This window comes from Aquarana catesbeiana, linkage group LG01 (assembly GCF_042186555.1).
Source record: "Aquarana catesbeiana isolate 2022-GZ linkage group LG01, ASM4218655v1, whole genome shotgun sequence".
Lineage (NCBI taxonomy): Eukaryota > Metazoa > Chordata > Amphibia > Anura > Ranidae > Aquarana > Aquarana catesbeiana.
The window spans coordinates 568,600,734-568,613,598 of record NC_133324.1 but is presented as its reverse complement, the minus strand read 5'-3'; the positions used below and the strand labels follow the sequence as shown (position 1 = coordinate 568,613,598).

The following is a 12,865-nucleotide window of genomic DNA, read 5'->3' as shown; positions in this document are numbered from 1 at the left end:
TAATGCAGTGTGCATGGAGCCTTATGTATGGGTCATTGCTCATAAAGAGATTAATTTGAGATTCTCAATATGTCAGTCTCCAAGATGTTCTGTTTATACCATTTGGCTTTTGAATATAATCACTAAACACACTAATCTATATGTTTTAGTAGCTATCTAAGGCAGCCCATAGACCCAACTACAGGTTGCAGGAAAGAAATTTGCACGATTCCCCCCATCAACACAGACAGTGTTGACAGGGGAATACCTCCTGCCGAGCAATTGTCTTCTCCCAGTGGGGGTGGGCAGGGGAAGCCGTCTCCGCCAGAAGACAGTGATTATCGCTAGCGGCTATAGCAGCCGCTTGTGATAATCGGAAGTGAATGCGGAAGGCTGGTTGACCCAAGTTGATTGCTCCATCAACTTGGTACATTCAGCCTGCCCATTAATGTTTTGAATCTAAGCTGGTTCCTGCTGAACCAGCCGAGTTTCGAACCGTCTATAGCCGGGCTAAACATAGAATTGTGATATCTCCAGAAAATCTGGCGGGCTGTTTTTTGTTACCTAGAACCCATAGGCATGAGATTACTATCAGGCAGTCCAGCCTGCTACAGTTGTATTGTGAGTCAATATATGTGTGACCAACCTGCACCTTGTGCTGAAAGTGCATTTCAGGGGTCTCTACCCATTGCATAAACCAATATGAGTGTGGCTGTGTTTGGACTGATTAATTCCAAGTAGACAATCATTTGTAGATCAGATCTTCACTTCTATCTGCTAGCTCATAGATGTAAAATGTAAGCATTTGAAATGTTACAGCACGATTTGAAAAAATCTGCAAGCCACAATTTTGTACACAAAAACAACAAGCAATATAAGTGTGATTCATTTTTATGTATTTAGTTTAAAGGAGTAACTTAAAGTGGTAGTAAAGTTCTGGTAGTAAACCACTAAAAGGTATCCCTGTGAAGGTTTGAGTCATCGTTTACTAGTACATTATGACAGACTTCCCTAGAAATGAAGTCCTCTAGAGCTGCACTCTTAATGCTCCCTGGCATTTCCATCTTCACCCGGTCCTTCCTGGTTTGGAATCTTCAGCCACTTGAATGACAAGGCAGTGGCGACGTCACTCCCGCACATGTGCGTGGGAGTCACATCGCTACGCCATGCAGAGCGTACCATAAATACGGTCTGAGCTGCACATGTGTGGCTCAGATCACATTACACGCTGACAGGCAGGGGGGATGTTTATTACAGAAGAGACCTCTAGGCTATCTTCTGTTATAAAAGCCCTGCCTGCCTGTCAGTGGATTTTGATACTTTTGGCTGATTCAGCAGGAGTTCAGTCCATGTATGGCCGGTGCACTCTGGGTACCCCTTGAGAAAGTCACGTGATCTGTGAAGAAACGTGTCGGGCGGAGCTTGTGACATCATCACGCACCACCAAGAAGGAGACTGGAACCTTTATGGTGGTTTACAGCTGAGCACATATGGACATCTAAGTGTTTTTATGGGGTTTCTGCACCCCTGATGTACTCACATTGCCTGAGTGCACCGGAGGTTGTGCACATTAAAATGTGAGTGTTGTTTTTCCTTTTTAATAAACATCAAGTTTTTAAAACCATAAGCACAATATGAGTTCCTTCCTATCCACATGTGATTATCAGGATTACCATGGTCTGAGGTGTGTGAGAGCCCAAGGAGCACCTGAGCAGCTGTCATCCATAGGATTTGTACCCCTGAGGGGAAGGTATGACTAGACCCAATTTGGAGTCTTATGGGGAGGTGAGCACATAATTTGACTGGTGGAGGGCACGTGTCACTTTGAAGATTATCCATCTAGTCACTGAAGGACTTTATTAATGCCACATAATAGATTTGGCATGTTCACTTTGAATGGACTGATTTATTTGTTTTTTATTTTTATTTGCACTATTATCACTAGGTGGTCACTTTCACTGTAATAAATTGTACATTTTGTTCTCTTTCATTTTGTATTTTAGCAAGTTCTTTGCATTTATAGGAGGGTCTCACCATTATTGCTGTTATTTAACCACTTCAGCCCCGGAAGATTTGGCTGCTCAATGACCAGGCCATTTTTTTTGCGATTCGGCACTGCGACGCTTTAACTGACAATTGCGCGGTTGTGCAACGCTGTACCCAAACAAAATTGACGTCCTTTTTATCCCACAAATAGAGCTTTCTTTTGGTGGTATTTGATTGCCTCTGCGTTTTTTTTTTTTTTGCGCTATAAACAAAAGAAGAGCGACAATTTTGAAAAAAAAACATAATATCTTTTTGCTATAATAAATATCCCACATTATTTATCAAAAAAAAATTTTTTTTCCTCAGTTTAGGCCGATATGTATTCTTCTACATATTTTTGGTAAAAAAAAAAAAAAAAAAAAAAACCGTATATTGATTGGTTTGCGCAAAAGTTATAGCGTCTACAAAAAAAGGGATAGACACTTTTGACACATTTTTGAAACCATTGAGAGATATACAGCGATCAGTGCTATAAAAATGCATTGATTACTGTGTATTTTAAATGTCACTGGCAGGGAAGGGGCTAACACTAAGGGGCGATCAAGGGGTTAACTGTGTTCCATATGTGTGTTTCTAACTGTGGGGGATGGGACTGTCTAGGAGGAGAGAGAGAGAGATTGGTGTTCATACGTAGTATGAACACACGATCAGTCTCCTCTCCCCTGAAAGAACTGATGGGCACTCGCATCGGTGTCGGGCACACGCTGCGGGCGCACGTGCACCGCCAGAGGCGCGTGCCCGACACCCAAGTGGCCAGTAGGCGAAGCGACGTAAGGTAACGTCGTTTTGCCCAGCCGTGCCATTCTGCCACAGTAAAGCTGCGGTGGCTGGTCGGCAAGCTGTTAAGGAGTATATTGCTATCCTGCAAGTGCCACTGAGTGGCACTGTCAACATTGATTTTGAACTTTTTATGATATATTTTGAAAAATAGGTAGCGCTTCACAGTTTTTATTATTTATATTTTTTCATGGTTTATGAGGGAACACTGTTTGTGTTAAGCGGCAACCTAAAAATATTTACAGTAGACACGTACACTATCTTAAATAATTTCTTTAGTAATTTTTCATAGTAGCGCAGAAGTTTATTATTAATTTATTTTTTTAAAATTGTTTTAAGCTGTAATATATTACATTTGTGTTTTTGGGTTTAATACCAGTTAAACAGTAATGGGTACAATTTAAACTCCAAACATATATTTTCCTGCATGGAAATGGCAAGCCATGAAATAAAGGGACATGTCGTTCCACAGTAGTTAATCCTACATTTAATTCCGAAGTAAGTTATGCTATTTTCTACCATATTTAAGTAACCTCGGCAGAGAGTTTTGTAAGTTCTCCCTATAGTTCATATTTATGCTCCTTTTTAATTTAATCTCTGGTTTACCCAAAGGATCAAGCTATGACCACACAATGGAAAAAGAAAAAAACAAAAAACGTTACAATAAATAATGTCTTGTTGGTGGTCCTTACCTGCAGCCCTTGACTTTCATTTAGGGATAGAGACCAACAAATCCCAATAATTCCTACTAATTACATTTAGTGATGTTCTGTAAAGTAATAGATGTTTTTATAAAAGTAGCATTAGTTCTATAAGCCTGTTTATGGGCATATATTATCCTTTTTTTCTTTTTCTTTTTTTTTACCTACAGAGGTAAAGGAGACCCGGCGTCCACTGGCTCATGAGTGCCTTGGGGAAGCACTAAGACTCCTTCGCCAAGTAATCAACAAATATCCTCTTCTCAACACTGTAGAGACTCTGACCGCAGCTGGTACCCTCATCTCCAAAGTTAAAGGTCTGAATTAATCCAGTTTCTAGAATCCATTATATATTTAGCGATTAAACCTGTTTTGGTACATTTTTAAGTATCTTATATATGTTATGTCTCATTAGTTATTTCTCTCTTTTATATAACACAGGTTTCCACTATGAAGCAAGCATTGAAAATGAGAAGCGTGACTTTGAGAAGGCCTTGGAGAGCATGGCTGTGTGCTTTAGCAGCACGTGAGTTGTAGGGTTGTTGAAAAGGGTACAGGGAAAAAATATTTTTGGACTTCCAGTAGTGAAGATTGATAACTAATGCCATTGTTTGTACCTTTTTGTTATTACTTTTCCAGAATCTCAGAATTCCTTATGGGAGAAGTGGACAGTAGCACCTTATTATCTTTACCACCTGGGGATCAGAGCCAGGTAAGACCTGGTTGTAGTTTTCCTATCCTATCATATTTGGTATTACCTATGCAATTTTTCTTTTTCATATTTCTAGCCTTTATAATTCTAGTCCAGTATTTGATTTTTAATCTTTTACCTCAAAACAGTCCATGGAGAGCTTATATGGTAGTCTTTCTGGAACCGAGAGTACACTGGCCAATGCAGAATATGTTGATGCAGGTGAGCAAAGTTTTAACTTGGATGAATACAGTGAAGCTAAAAGTTAAATTGAGAATAACTGTGCCACGATATATTGATGTTGTTTGATCACAGGGAACCCTTTGGGTGATGATGTGGACATTATCCTACAGAAGAGTGAAGGAGGTGTACGAGCAGCTTTTTTCTATGCAAAAAAACTTGCAAAATACATGAAAGATCTGACCAGTTATATTGAGAAGAGAACATTATTGGGTAGGCTGGGGGACGAGGGATTACTTTTATAATAATGTGTATTTTTCTCTGTCTCATTCTAGAAATATACCTTCTTCATACATTTTTACATCTTATATCAGATTTAAAAGTGTTACATTGTTACATAGTTAATCTGGTTGAAAAAAGTCCATCCATTTCAACCAACAGAGAAGAAAAAAAAGAAAACACGCACTCAAATAGATACACACTATCCAATATCGACAGTTGATCCAAAGGAAGGCAACTAAAATAGAAAACCTTCATATGCACTATCCAATACCCACAGTTGATCCAGAGGAAGGCAAAAAAAAACCAATAAAGCATGATCCAATTTGCTCTGGGGGGGGGGGGGGATCCTTCCTGATCCCCCAAGAGGCATTCAGACATTCCTTGGATCAACTTTACCTATAAATATTAGTATCCAGTTATATTATTATATTATGTACAGGAAAGAATCCAGGCCTTTCTTAAAACAATATACTGAGCTGGCCAGAACCAGCTCTTCCGAGGTGTCTATTCCACATTTTCACAGCTCTTACTGTGAAGAAACCTTTCCATATTTGGAGTTTAAATATTTTTTTACCTCCAGACATAGAGTGCCCCTTTTTTGTCCTCTGTGATGACCTTAAAGTGAATAACTCAACACCAAGTTCACTATATGGACCACCTATGTATTTATACATGTTGATCATATCCCCCTTAAAGTGGTTGTAAACTCTTACAGACCACTTTTTGCTACAGGTAAGCCTATAATAAGGCTTACCTGTAGCTACCCAAGATATCTCCTAAACCTGCACGGTTTAGGAGATATCCCCTGTATTTGCATGTGCCGACATTATCGGCACATGCGCACTGAAGCAAACGGCACATATGTGCTGTTTGCTTCAGTGAGTGTGCCGTTACCAGCGGCTCCCACGCGCATGCACGGGAGTGGCGTCATTGCGGCTCCAGCCAATCACAGCGCCGGAGCCGCAATACCCGGAAGTAATGTCGCTGGCCGGTGCTGTGTATGGGTACTGCAACGAGGGCTCTGATCTCAGGTGAGTATTACATAATGAGCTAGTATGCTATGCAGGTGTTAGTTTTTTTTTTTTTTTAAAGTGGGTTTACAACCACTTTAATGTCCTCTTCTCAACTGAGAATAAACTCTGTTCAGCTAATCTTTCCTCATAGCTGAGCTCTTCCATGCCTCTTATCAGTTTGATTGCCCTTCTCTGCACTTTGTCCAGTTCCTCGATTATCCTTTTTGTAAACTGGTGCCCAAAACTGAACTGCATATTCCAGATGAGGCCTTACTAATGATTTGTACAGGAGCAAATTGATATCTCTCTCTCTCTTTCTCTCAGCCATTTATACCACTCTTAATACAAAGAATTTTGCTTGCTTTGGAAACCGCAGCTTGGCATTGCGTGCCATTATTAAGCTTATGATCCTTCTCCACCATTGATTCCCCCAGTTGTATTGCCCCCTAGTATATATGCATGCATATTCTTAGCCCCCAAGTGCATAACTTTACATTTATCAACATTAAACCTTATTTGTCAATGCCTGTAAAAATCCCATTATGTTAGTTTGCACACTCTCCTACATCGTACACCCTACATTTCCTCATGTTTCCTTGATCATGTTTCCTTGATTTGCACACAGTGTTTGTGTGCTATATGCTGTGTCATTACAAGACTAACTGTTTTGTGTTCCCATTCCCAACAGAGATGGAATATGCTAAGGGACTTCAGAAACTGGTTAACACCACCAAAGGTGTCATAACACAAGAGGTAAGAGAATAACGGTGATGAGAAGTACTTAAATAATTAGGTTTATGGGTTCATTACCACATACACAATATACGTACAGTGAGGGAAAAAACTATTTGATCCCCTGCTGATTTTGTACGTTTGCCCACTGACAAAGGAATGATCGGTCTATAATTTTAATGGTAGGATTATTTTAACTGTGAGAGACAGAATAACAAAAATCCAGAAAAACGCTTTTAAAAAAAGTTATGAATTGATTTGCATTTTAATGAGTGAAATAAGTATTTAATCCCCTATCAGTCAGCAAGATTCCTGGCTCCTAGGTGTCTTCTATACAGGTAAGGAGCTGAGATTAGGAACACTCTCTTAAAGAGAGTGCTCCTAATCTCAGCTTGTTGCCTGTATAAAAGACACCTGTCCACAGAATCAGATTCCAATGTCTCCACCATGGCCAAGACCAAAGAGCTGTCCAAGGATGTCAGGGACAAGACTGTAGACCTACACAAGGCTGGAATGGGCTACAAGACCATCCCGAAGCAGCTTGGTGAGAGGATGACAACAGTTAAGTGCGATTTATTCGCAAATGGAAGAAACACAAAATAACTGTCAATCTATCTCGGTCTGGGGCTCCATGCAAGATCTCGCCTTGTGGAGTTTCAATGACCATGAGAATGGTGAGGAATCAACCCAGAACTACACGTAAGAATCTTGTCAATGATCTTAAGGCAGCTGGGACCATAGTCCCCCAAGAAAACAATTGGTGAAGCATTATGCCATGAAGGACTGAAATCCTACAGCGCCCACAAGGTCCCCCTGTTCAAGAAAGCACAAGTACAGGCCCGTCTGAAGTTTGCTAATGAACATCTGAATGATTCAGAGGAGAACTGGGTGAAAGTGTTGTGGTCAGATCAGACCGGAATCAAGCTCTTTGGCATCAACTCAACTCGCCATGTTTGGAGGAGGAGGAATGCTGCCTATGACCCCAGGAACACAATCCCCACTGTCAAAAATGGAGGTGGAAACATTATGCTTTGGGGGTGTTTTTCTGCTAAGGAGACAGGACAACTTCACTGCATCCAAGGGACGATGGAAAGGGCCATGTACTGTCAAATATTGGAGTAGAACCTCCTTCCCTCAGCCAGGGCATTGAAAATGGGTCATGAATGGGTATTCCAGCATGACAATGACCCAAAACACACGGCCAAGGCATTGGACCTTAAGTCCATAGAAAATATGTGGAGGGAGCTGAGGGCTCAAGTTACCAAACATCAGCCTGGAAACCTTAAAGTGATTGTAAAGCTTAGTTTTTAAAAAAAAAAAATAACAAACATGTTATAGTTATCTTCTCTGTGCAAGGGTTTTGCACAGAGTTACCTCGATCCTCCTGTCCTGGGGTCCCCCCATGGCACTCCTGGCTCCTCCTCTTCTCGAGTGCCCCAACGGAGAGCCGCATTCCATGCGTCCATTGACACAGACAGCATGACTTAGCCCAGCCCCCCGGCTCCCGTGTCACTGGATTTGATTGACAGCAGCGGGAGCCAATGGCTCCTGCTGCTATCAATCTATCCAATGAGGACCCGAGACAACCGCTGGAGCTGCTGTGCTCGTCCCCATTGCTGGAACGATCGGGTTGAGATAAGAAAAAGGGGGGGAGGGTCTGGGGGGATGCTGCAGCACAGAAGGTTTTTCACCTAAATGCAGAGAATGCATAGAACCCCTTTAATGACTTGGAGAGGATCTGCAAAGAGGGACAAAATCCCTCCTGAGATGTGTGCAAACCTGGTGGCCAACTACAAGAAACATCTGACCTCTGTGATTGCCAACTAGGGTTTCTCCACCAACTACTAAGTCATGTTTTGCAAAGGGTTGAAATACTTCTTTCACTCATTAAAATGCAAATCGATTTATAACTTTTGAAATGCGTTTTTCTGGATATTTTTGTTTGGTATTCTGTCTCTCACGGTTATAATAAACCTACCATTAAAATTATAGACTGATCATTTCTTTGTCAGTGGGCAAAGGTACAAAATCCGCAGGGGATCAAATACTTTTTTCCCTCACTGTAGCAGTCATGTCCAATTGTTACACCAGCAAGGGACAAAATTCTGTTGTTTTTTCTTTTTTGGGGCTGAATATTCACATATGATGAATTTCAACACTCTTTGCATTGTCAAAATTAGCTGGATGCTGAACAGTGCACTTTGGAGAGCGATCTATCCATCAACGCCTTCTTCTTTTTTTTTTTTTTTTTTAATTCCTTTATTTCTCAATTGCGGCACACTCTAAAGTGAACTGTTCATTCTTTAGAGTTTCTGACATGGAAAGACCACAGGGAAAGCCAGCTGTGAAATTGGGGTTAAAGGTCCAGATGAGGGCCGGCAAGGTGTGTAATATCAGGTCGTAATCAGTATTGACAGACAAAAAAAAAGGGGGGGGGGTCAAGAGAACAGAGGAGCAAAGAGAGAGGAGGGGTAGGAGGAGGTAAATGCACCACAGAAATGTGGGGATCACCCTCCTTCTGCCTGAAATATCTCAATTGAAAAATCCAAGGAGTCGGGCAGAAAATTGTCCTGCCACATACCCTACATTTTCAGAATTTTTTCCTGTCATAGATCAGTTTCTTATACAGAAGCATTTTATTAATCTCCAATTTCCATTGTTGTAGGTTGGGTAACCCCAGCTTGGATCCACACCTTTCCCACCTCTGTCTTAGCAGTAAATCATACCTTATGCAAAAAGGTGCTCAGATTTAATTGTAAAGATTCAAGAAGACCCAGCAGGCACCGCCAAGAGTGTATTTGTATTGGGGGAACCCATTACCCCATGTGGTTATCATTTGCTTATGTGGGCAGGACTAGAGCAAAAATAAGCCTATGATAATTTGTCCAATGACCTATAGGTTATTCAGTCCGTTATCTTTAGAATTATCAGAGCAAAGTCAACATGTTAATTATTAGTGTGAGATCTAATTTACCTTGCTCTCTGATTTAAATCCTTTCATTTCTTTCATTCTTAGCCGTGTATGCCTTTCCAGTCCATCTATTCAGTAGCTTTGGAGCAGGACCAAGACCATGCACATGGAGTCCTCCACACATCTTTAACCCTTCAGCAGCAGACATATTTGCAGGTATAAGATCAAACTATTAGCTGCATTGTTTTCTAAATGTGTGTTATTGTAAGGCTCAGTAATAAATAATAGCACCACTGCATGACAATATTACTTTTTTCTTTGTAATGTATATGTTTCATTCTTTCTGAAGCCAGTGAGTATGCGACGCTTGGAACACGAGAAACGCAGAAAAGAGTTGAAGGAGCAATGGCAGCGAGCTGAGCGCAAACTGGTAAGATTTAACACTGCACATTTTCTCTGTAATTAACTCCAAAGCTATGTTAATTTGGTCATATTATTCATCTCTAATGCACGCATACTCCACCACTGCAGAGTCTGTACTGCCCCCAGCACCTTCATCAACCATCTCACGTCTAATTTATGTGTTCCTTCCAAAATGTAAGCCTACAAAAAGTCAGATAACATATTGCTAGTTTTTATATAGTCATAGAACCTTATAGTATACACAATAGTATTCTTGGAACTATGAGAAATCCATGAACATTTCTAAACGTGCCTACAAGCTTTAAATGAACAATGGTTCCTACAAACGATAATGTCACAAGCAGGCATGTTTACTCCAAGTGGCTGTTTATGTTTGTATGTGGAGAGGGAAAAGCTTTGCAGGCACTGGTTGTCTATAATAGTAAATAGTAATTATCCTGGATGAAGGATTGTTTCTCCAAGCAAGCCTGAGGTAGAGGAAGGTAAAGATATATGGATAGATAGATATATTATGTATATAATATATTTATATTATATATACACACAGTCAGGTCCATAAATATTGGAACATTGACACAATTCTAATCTTTTTGGCTCTATACACCACCACAATGGATTTGAAATGAAACAAACAAGATGTGCGTTGACTGCAGACTTTCAGCTTTAATTTGAGGGTATTTACATGCAAATCAGGTGAACGGTGTAGGAATTACTACAGTTTTGTATATGTGCCTCCCACTTTTTAAGGGACCAAAAGTAATGGGACAATTGGCTGCTCAACTGTTCCATGGCCGGGTGTGTGTTATTCCCTCATTATCCCATTTACAAGGAGCAGATAAAAGGTCTAGAGTTAATTTCAAGTGTGCTATTTGCATTTGGAATCTGTTGCTGTCAACTCTCAATATGAGATCCAAAGAGCTGTCACTATCAGTGAAGCAAGCCATCATTAAGCTGAAAAAACAAAACAAACCCATCAGAGAGAAAGCAAAAACATTAGGTGTGGCCAAATCAACTATTTGGAACATCCTTAAAAAGAAAGAACGCATCGGTGAGCTCAGCAACACCAAAAGACCTGGAAGACCACGGAAAAACATCTGTGGTGGATGACCGAAGAATTCTTTCCCTGGTGAAGAAAACACCCTTCACAACAGTTGGCCAGATCAAGAACACTCTCCAGGAGGTAGGTGTATGTGTCTCAAAGTCAACAATCAATAGAAGACTTCACCAGAGTGACTACAGAGGGTTCACCACAAGATGTAAACCATTGGTGAGCCTCAAAAACAGGAAGGCCAGATTAGAGTTTGCCAAACAACATCTAAAAAGCCTTCACAGTTCTGGAACAACATCCTGTGGACAGATGAGACCAAGATCAACTTGTACCAGAGTAATGGGAAGAGAAGAGTATGGAGAAGGAAAGGAACTGCTCATGATTCAAAGCATACCACCTCATCAGTGAAGCATGGTGGTGGTAGTGTCATGGCGTGGGCATGTATGGCTGCCAATGGAACCGGTTCTCTTGTATTTATTGATGATGTGACTGCTGACAAAAGCAGCAGGATGAATTCTGAAGTGTTACGGGCAATATTATCTGCTCATATTCAGCAAAATGCTTCAGAACTCATTGGACGGCGTTTCACAGTGTAGACGGACAATGACCCGAAGCATACTGCGAAAGCAACCAAAGTTTTTTTAAGGGAAAGAAGTGGAATGTTATGCAATGGCCAAGTCAATCACCTGACCTGAATCCGATTTGAGCATGCATTTCACTTGCTGAAGACAAAACTAAAGGGAAAATGCCCCAAGTACAAGCAGGAACTGAAGACAGTTGCAGTAGAGGCCTGGCAGAGCATCACCAGGGATGAAACCCAGCGTCTGGTGATGTCTATGCGTTCCAGACTTCAGGCTGTAATTGACTGCAAAGGATTTGCAACCAAGTATTAAAAAGTGAAAGTTTGATGGATGATTGTTAATCCTGTCCCATTACTTTTGGTCCCTTAAAAAGTGGGAGGCACATATACAAACTGTTGTAATTCCTGCACCGTTCAACTGATTTGGATGTAAATACCTTCAATTTAAAGCTGAAAGTCTGCAGTTAAAGTACATCCTGTTCGTTTCATTTCAAATCCATTGTGGTGGTGTATAGAGCCAAAAAGATTACAATTGTGTCGATGTCCCAATATTTATGGACCTGACTGTATATTCATTCCCCTTTCTGATTGATTAAACAGCTGGATCAGCCAAAAGTTCTCTTGGGAAAAGAGAACATGGGATCACGGGCTACATAACCCCCCTCCCCCCCAAGCACTACGCACCCCAGCGAATAAACATTAATACAACAGTATGGCTTTAGTAATGGCCGCGGCACTTTATTGGTATGAATGTAAAGATAACCATTTCATATTTTATTTTAATCAATTTAAACACACAAAATACTGAAAATTCCTAATAAAGGAAAAATCCCTTCTCAGTCTTAGGACTCGAGCAGATAATACAACTTGAAAACTGTGAAGTCCCCCCCCGATTCAGGGGTGACAGACCACATAAATGTGCCAGTGACAGGGAGGGGGGTGGGGGAGCAAAGTCCAGTGCCCAGGCAGCAGCAAGAAGCACTGGCTGCTGCTGCCTTATATAGGGTCCAGGTGGGTTCCAGAACCTTCCAGCCGGTCACCTGCCTTCTCACCTTTACCAGGGGTCTTAACTCCCGCTTCATTGCAAACATCAAATCAAGTGATTTCAGATGACCAATATCATTACCTCCTGCATGAATTACAGTTATTGAAGGTGGAGGCCAGTGTACACTAAGCTGAGACAACTGAAAAGATAACTGACATTATTAGACTTATTAAGGGGTACCAATTTTGACACTTGAAGTACAGCAAAAAAGGCCAGACAAAAAGCCACTTGAAAAAGAAATGCCTTAAATTGATCATGGCACACTTGACCGGTAGACAAGCAAAGCTGTTTGAGCATTTCAATGGAGATGGGTCTATGCTTGTTAGGGACAAAAGTGCTCTTTCTTAAACCTTTCAAGGCTTGCTTGACCGAAAAGAATACATTCAATGGAGGTGAGCTATGAAGTTTGAAAAAGAGACATTCCAGCCAAAACCTTAGTTATGTGGCTGTGGGACAGATG

General features: G+C 40.9%; 1 protein-coding gene across 1 annotated transcript in view; it reads left to right on the top strand.

Annotated features, from left to right (window-relative positions):
• The window catches only part of ARHGAP45 (Rho GTPase activating protein 45), a 167,852-nt gene that overhangs the window by 106,191 nt on the left and 48,796 nt on the right, over positions 1–12,865 (top strand). The window contains 8 exon segments of the mRNA XM_073597180.1: positions 3,674–3,817; positions 3,942–4,026; positions 4,140–4,212; positions 4,341–4,413; positions 4,507–4,644; positions 6,355–6,419; positions 9,415–9,525; positions 9,659–9,739. Of these exon segments, the coding sequence (XP_073453281.1) occupies positions 3,674–3,817; positions 3,942–4,026; positions 4,140–4,212; positions 4,341–4,413; positions 4,507–4,644; positions 6,355–6,419; positions 9,415–9,525; positions 9,659–9,739 (770 nt within the window).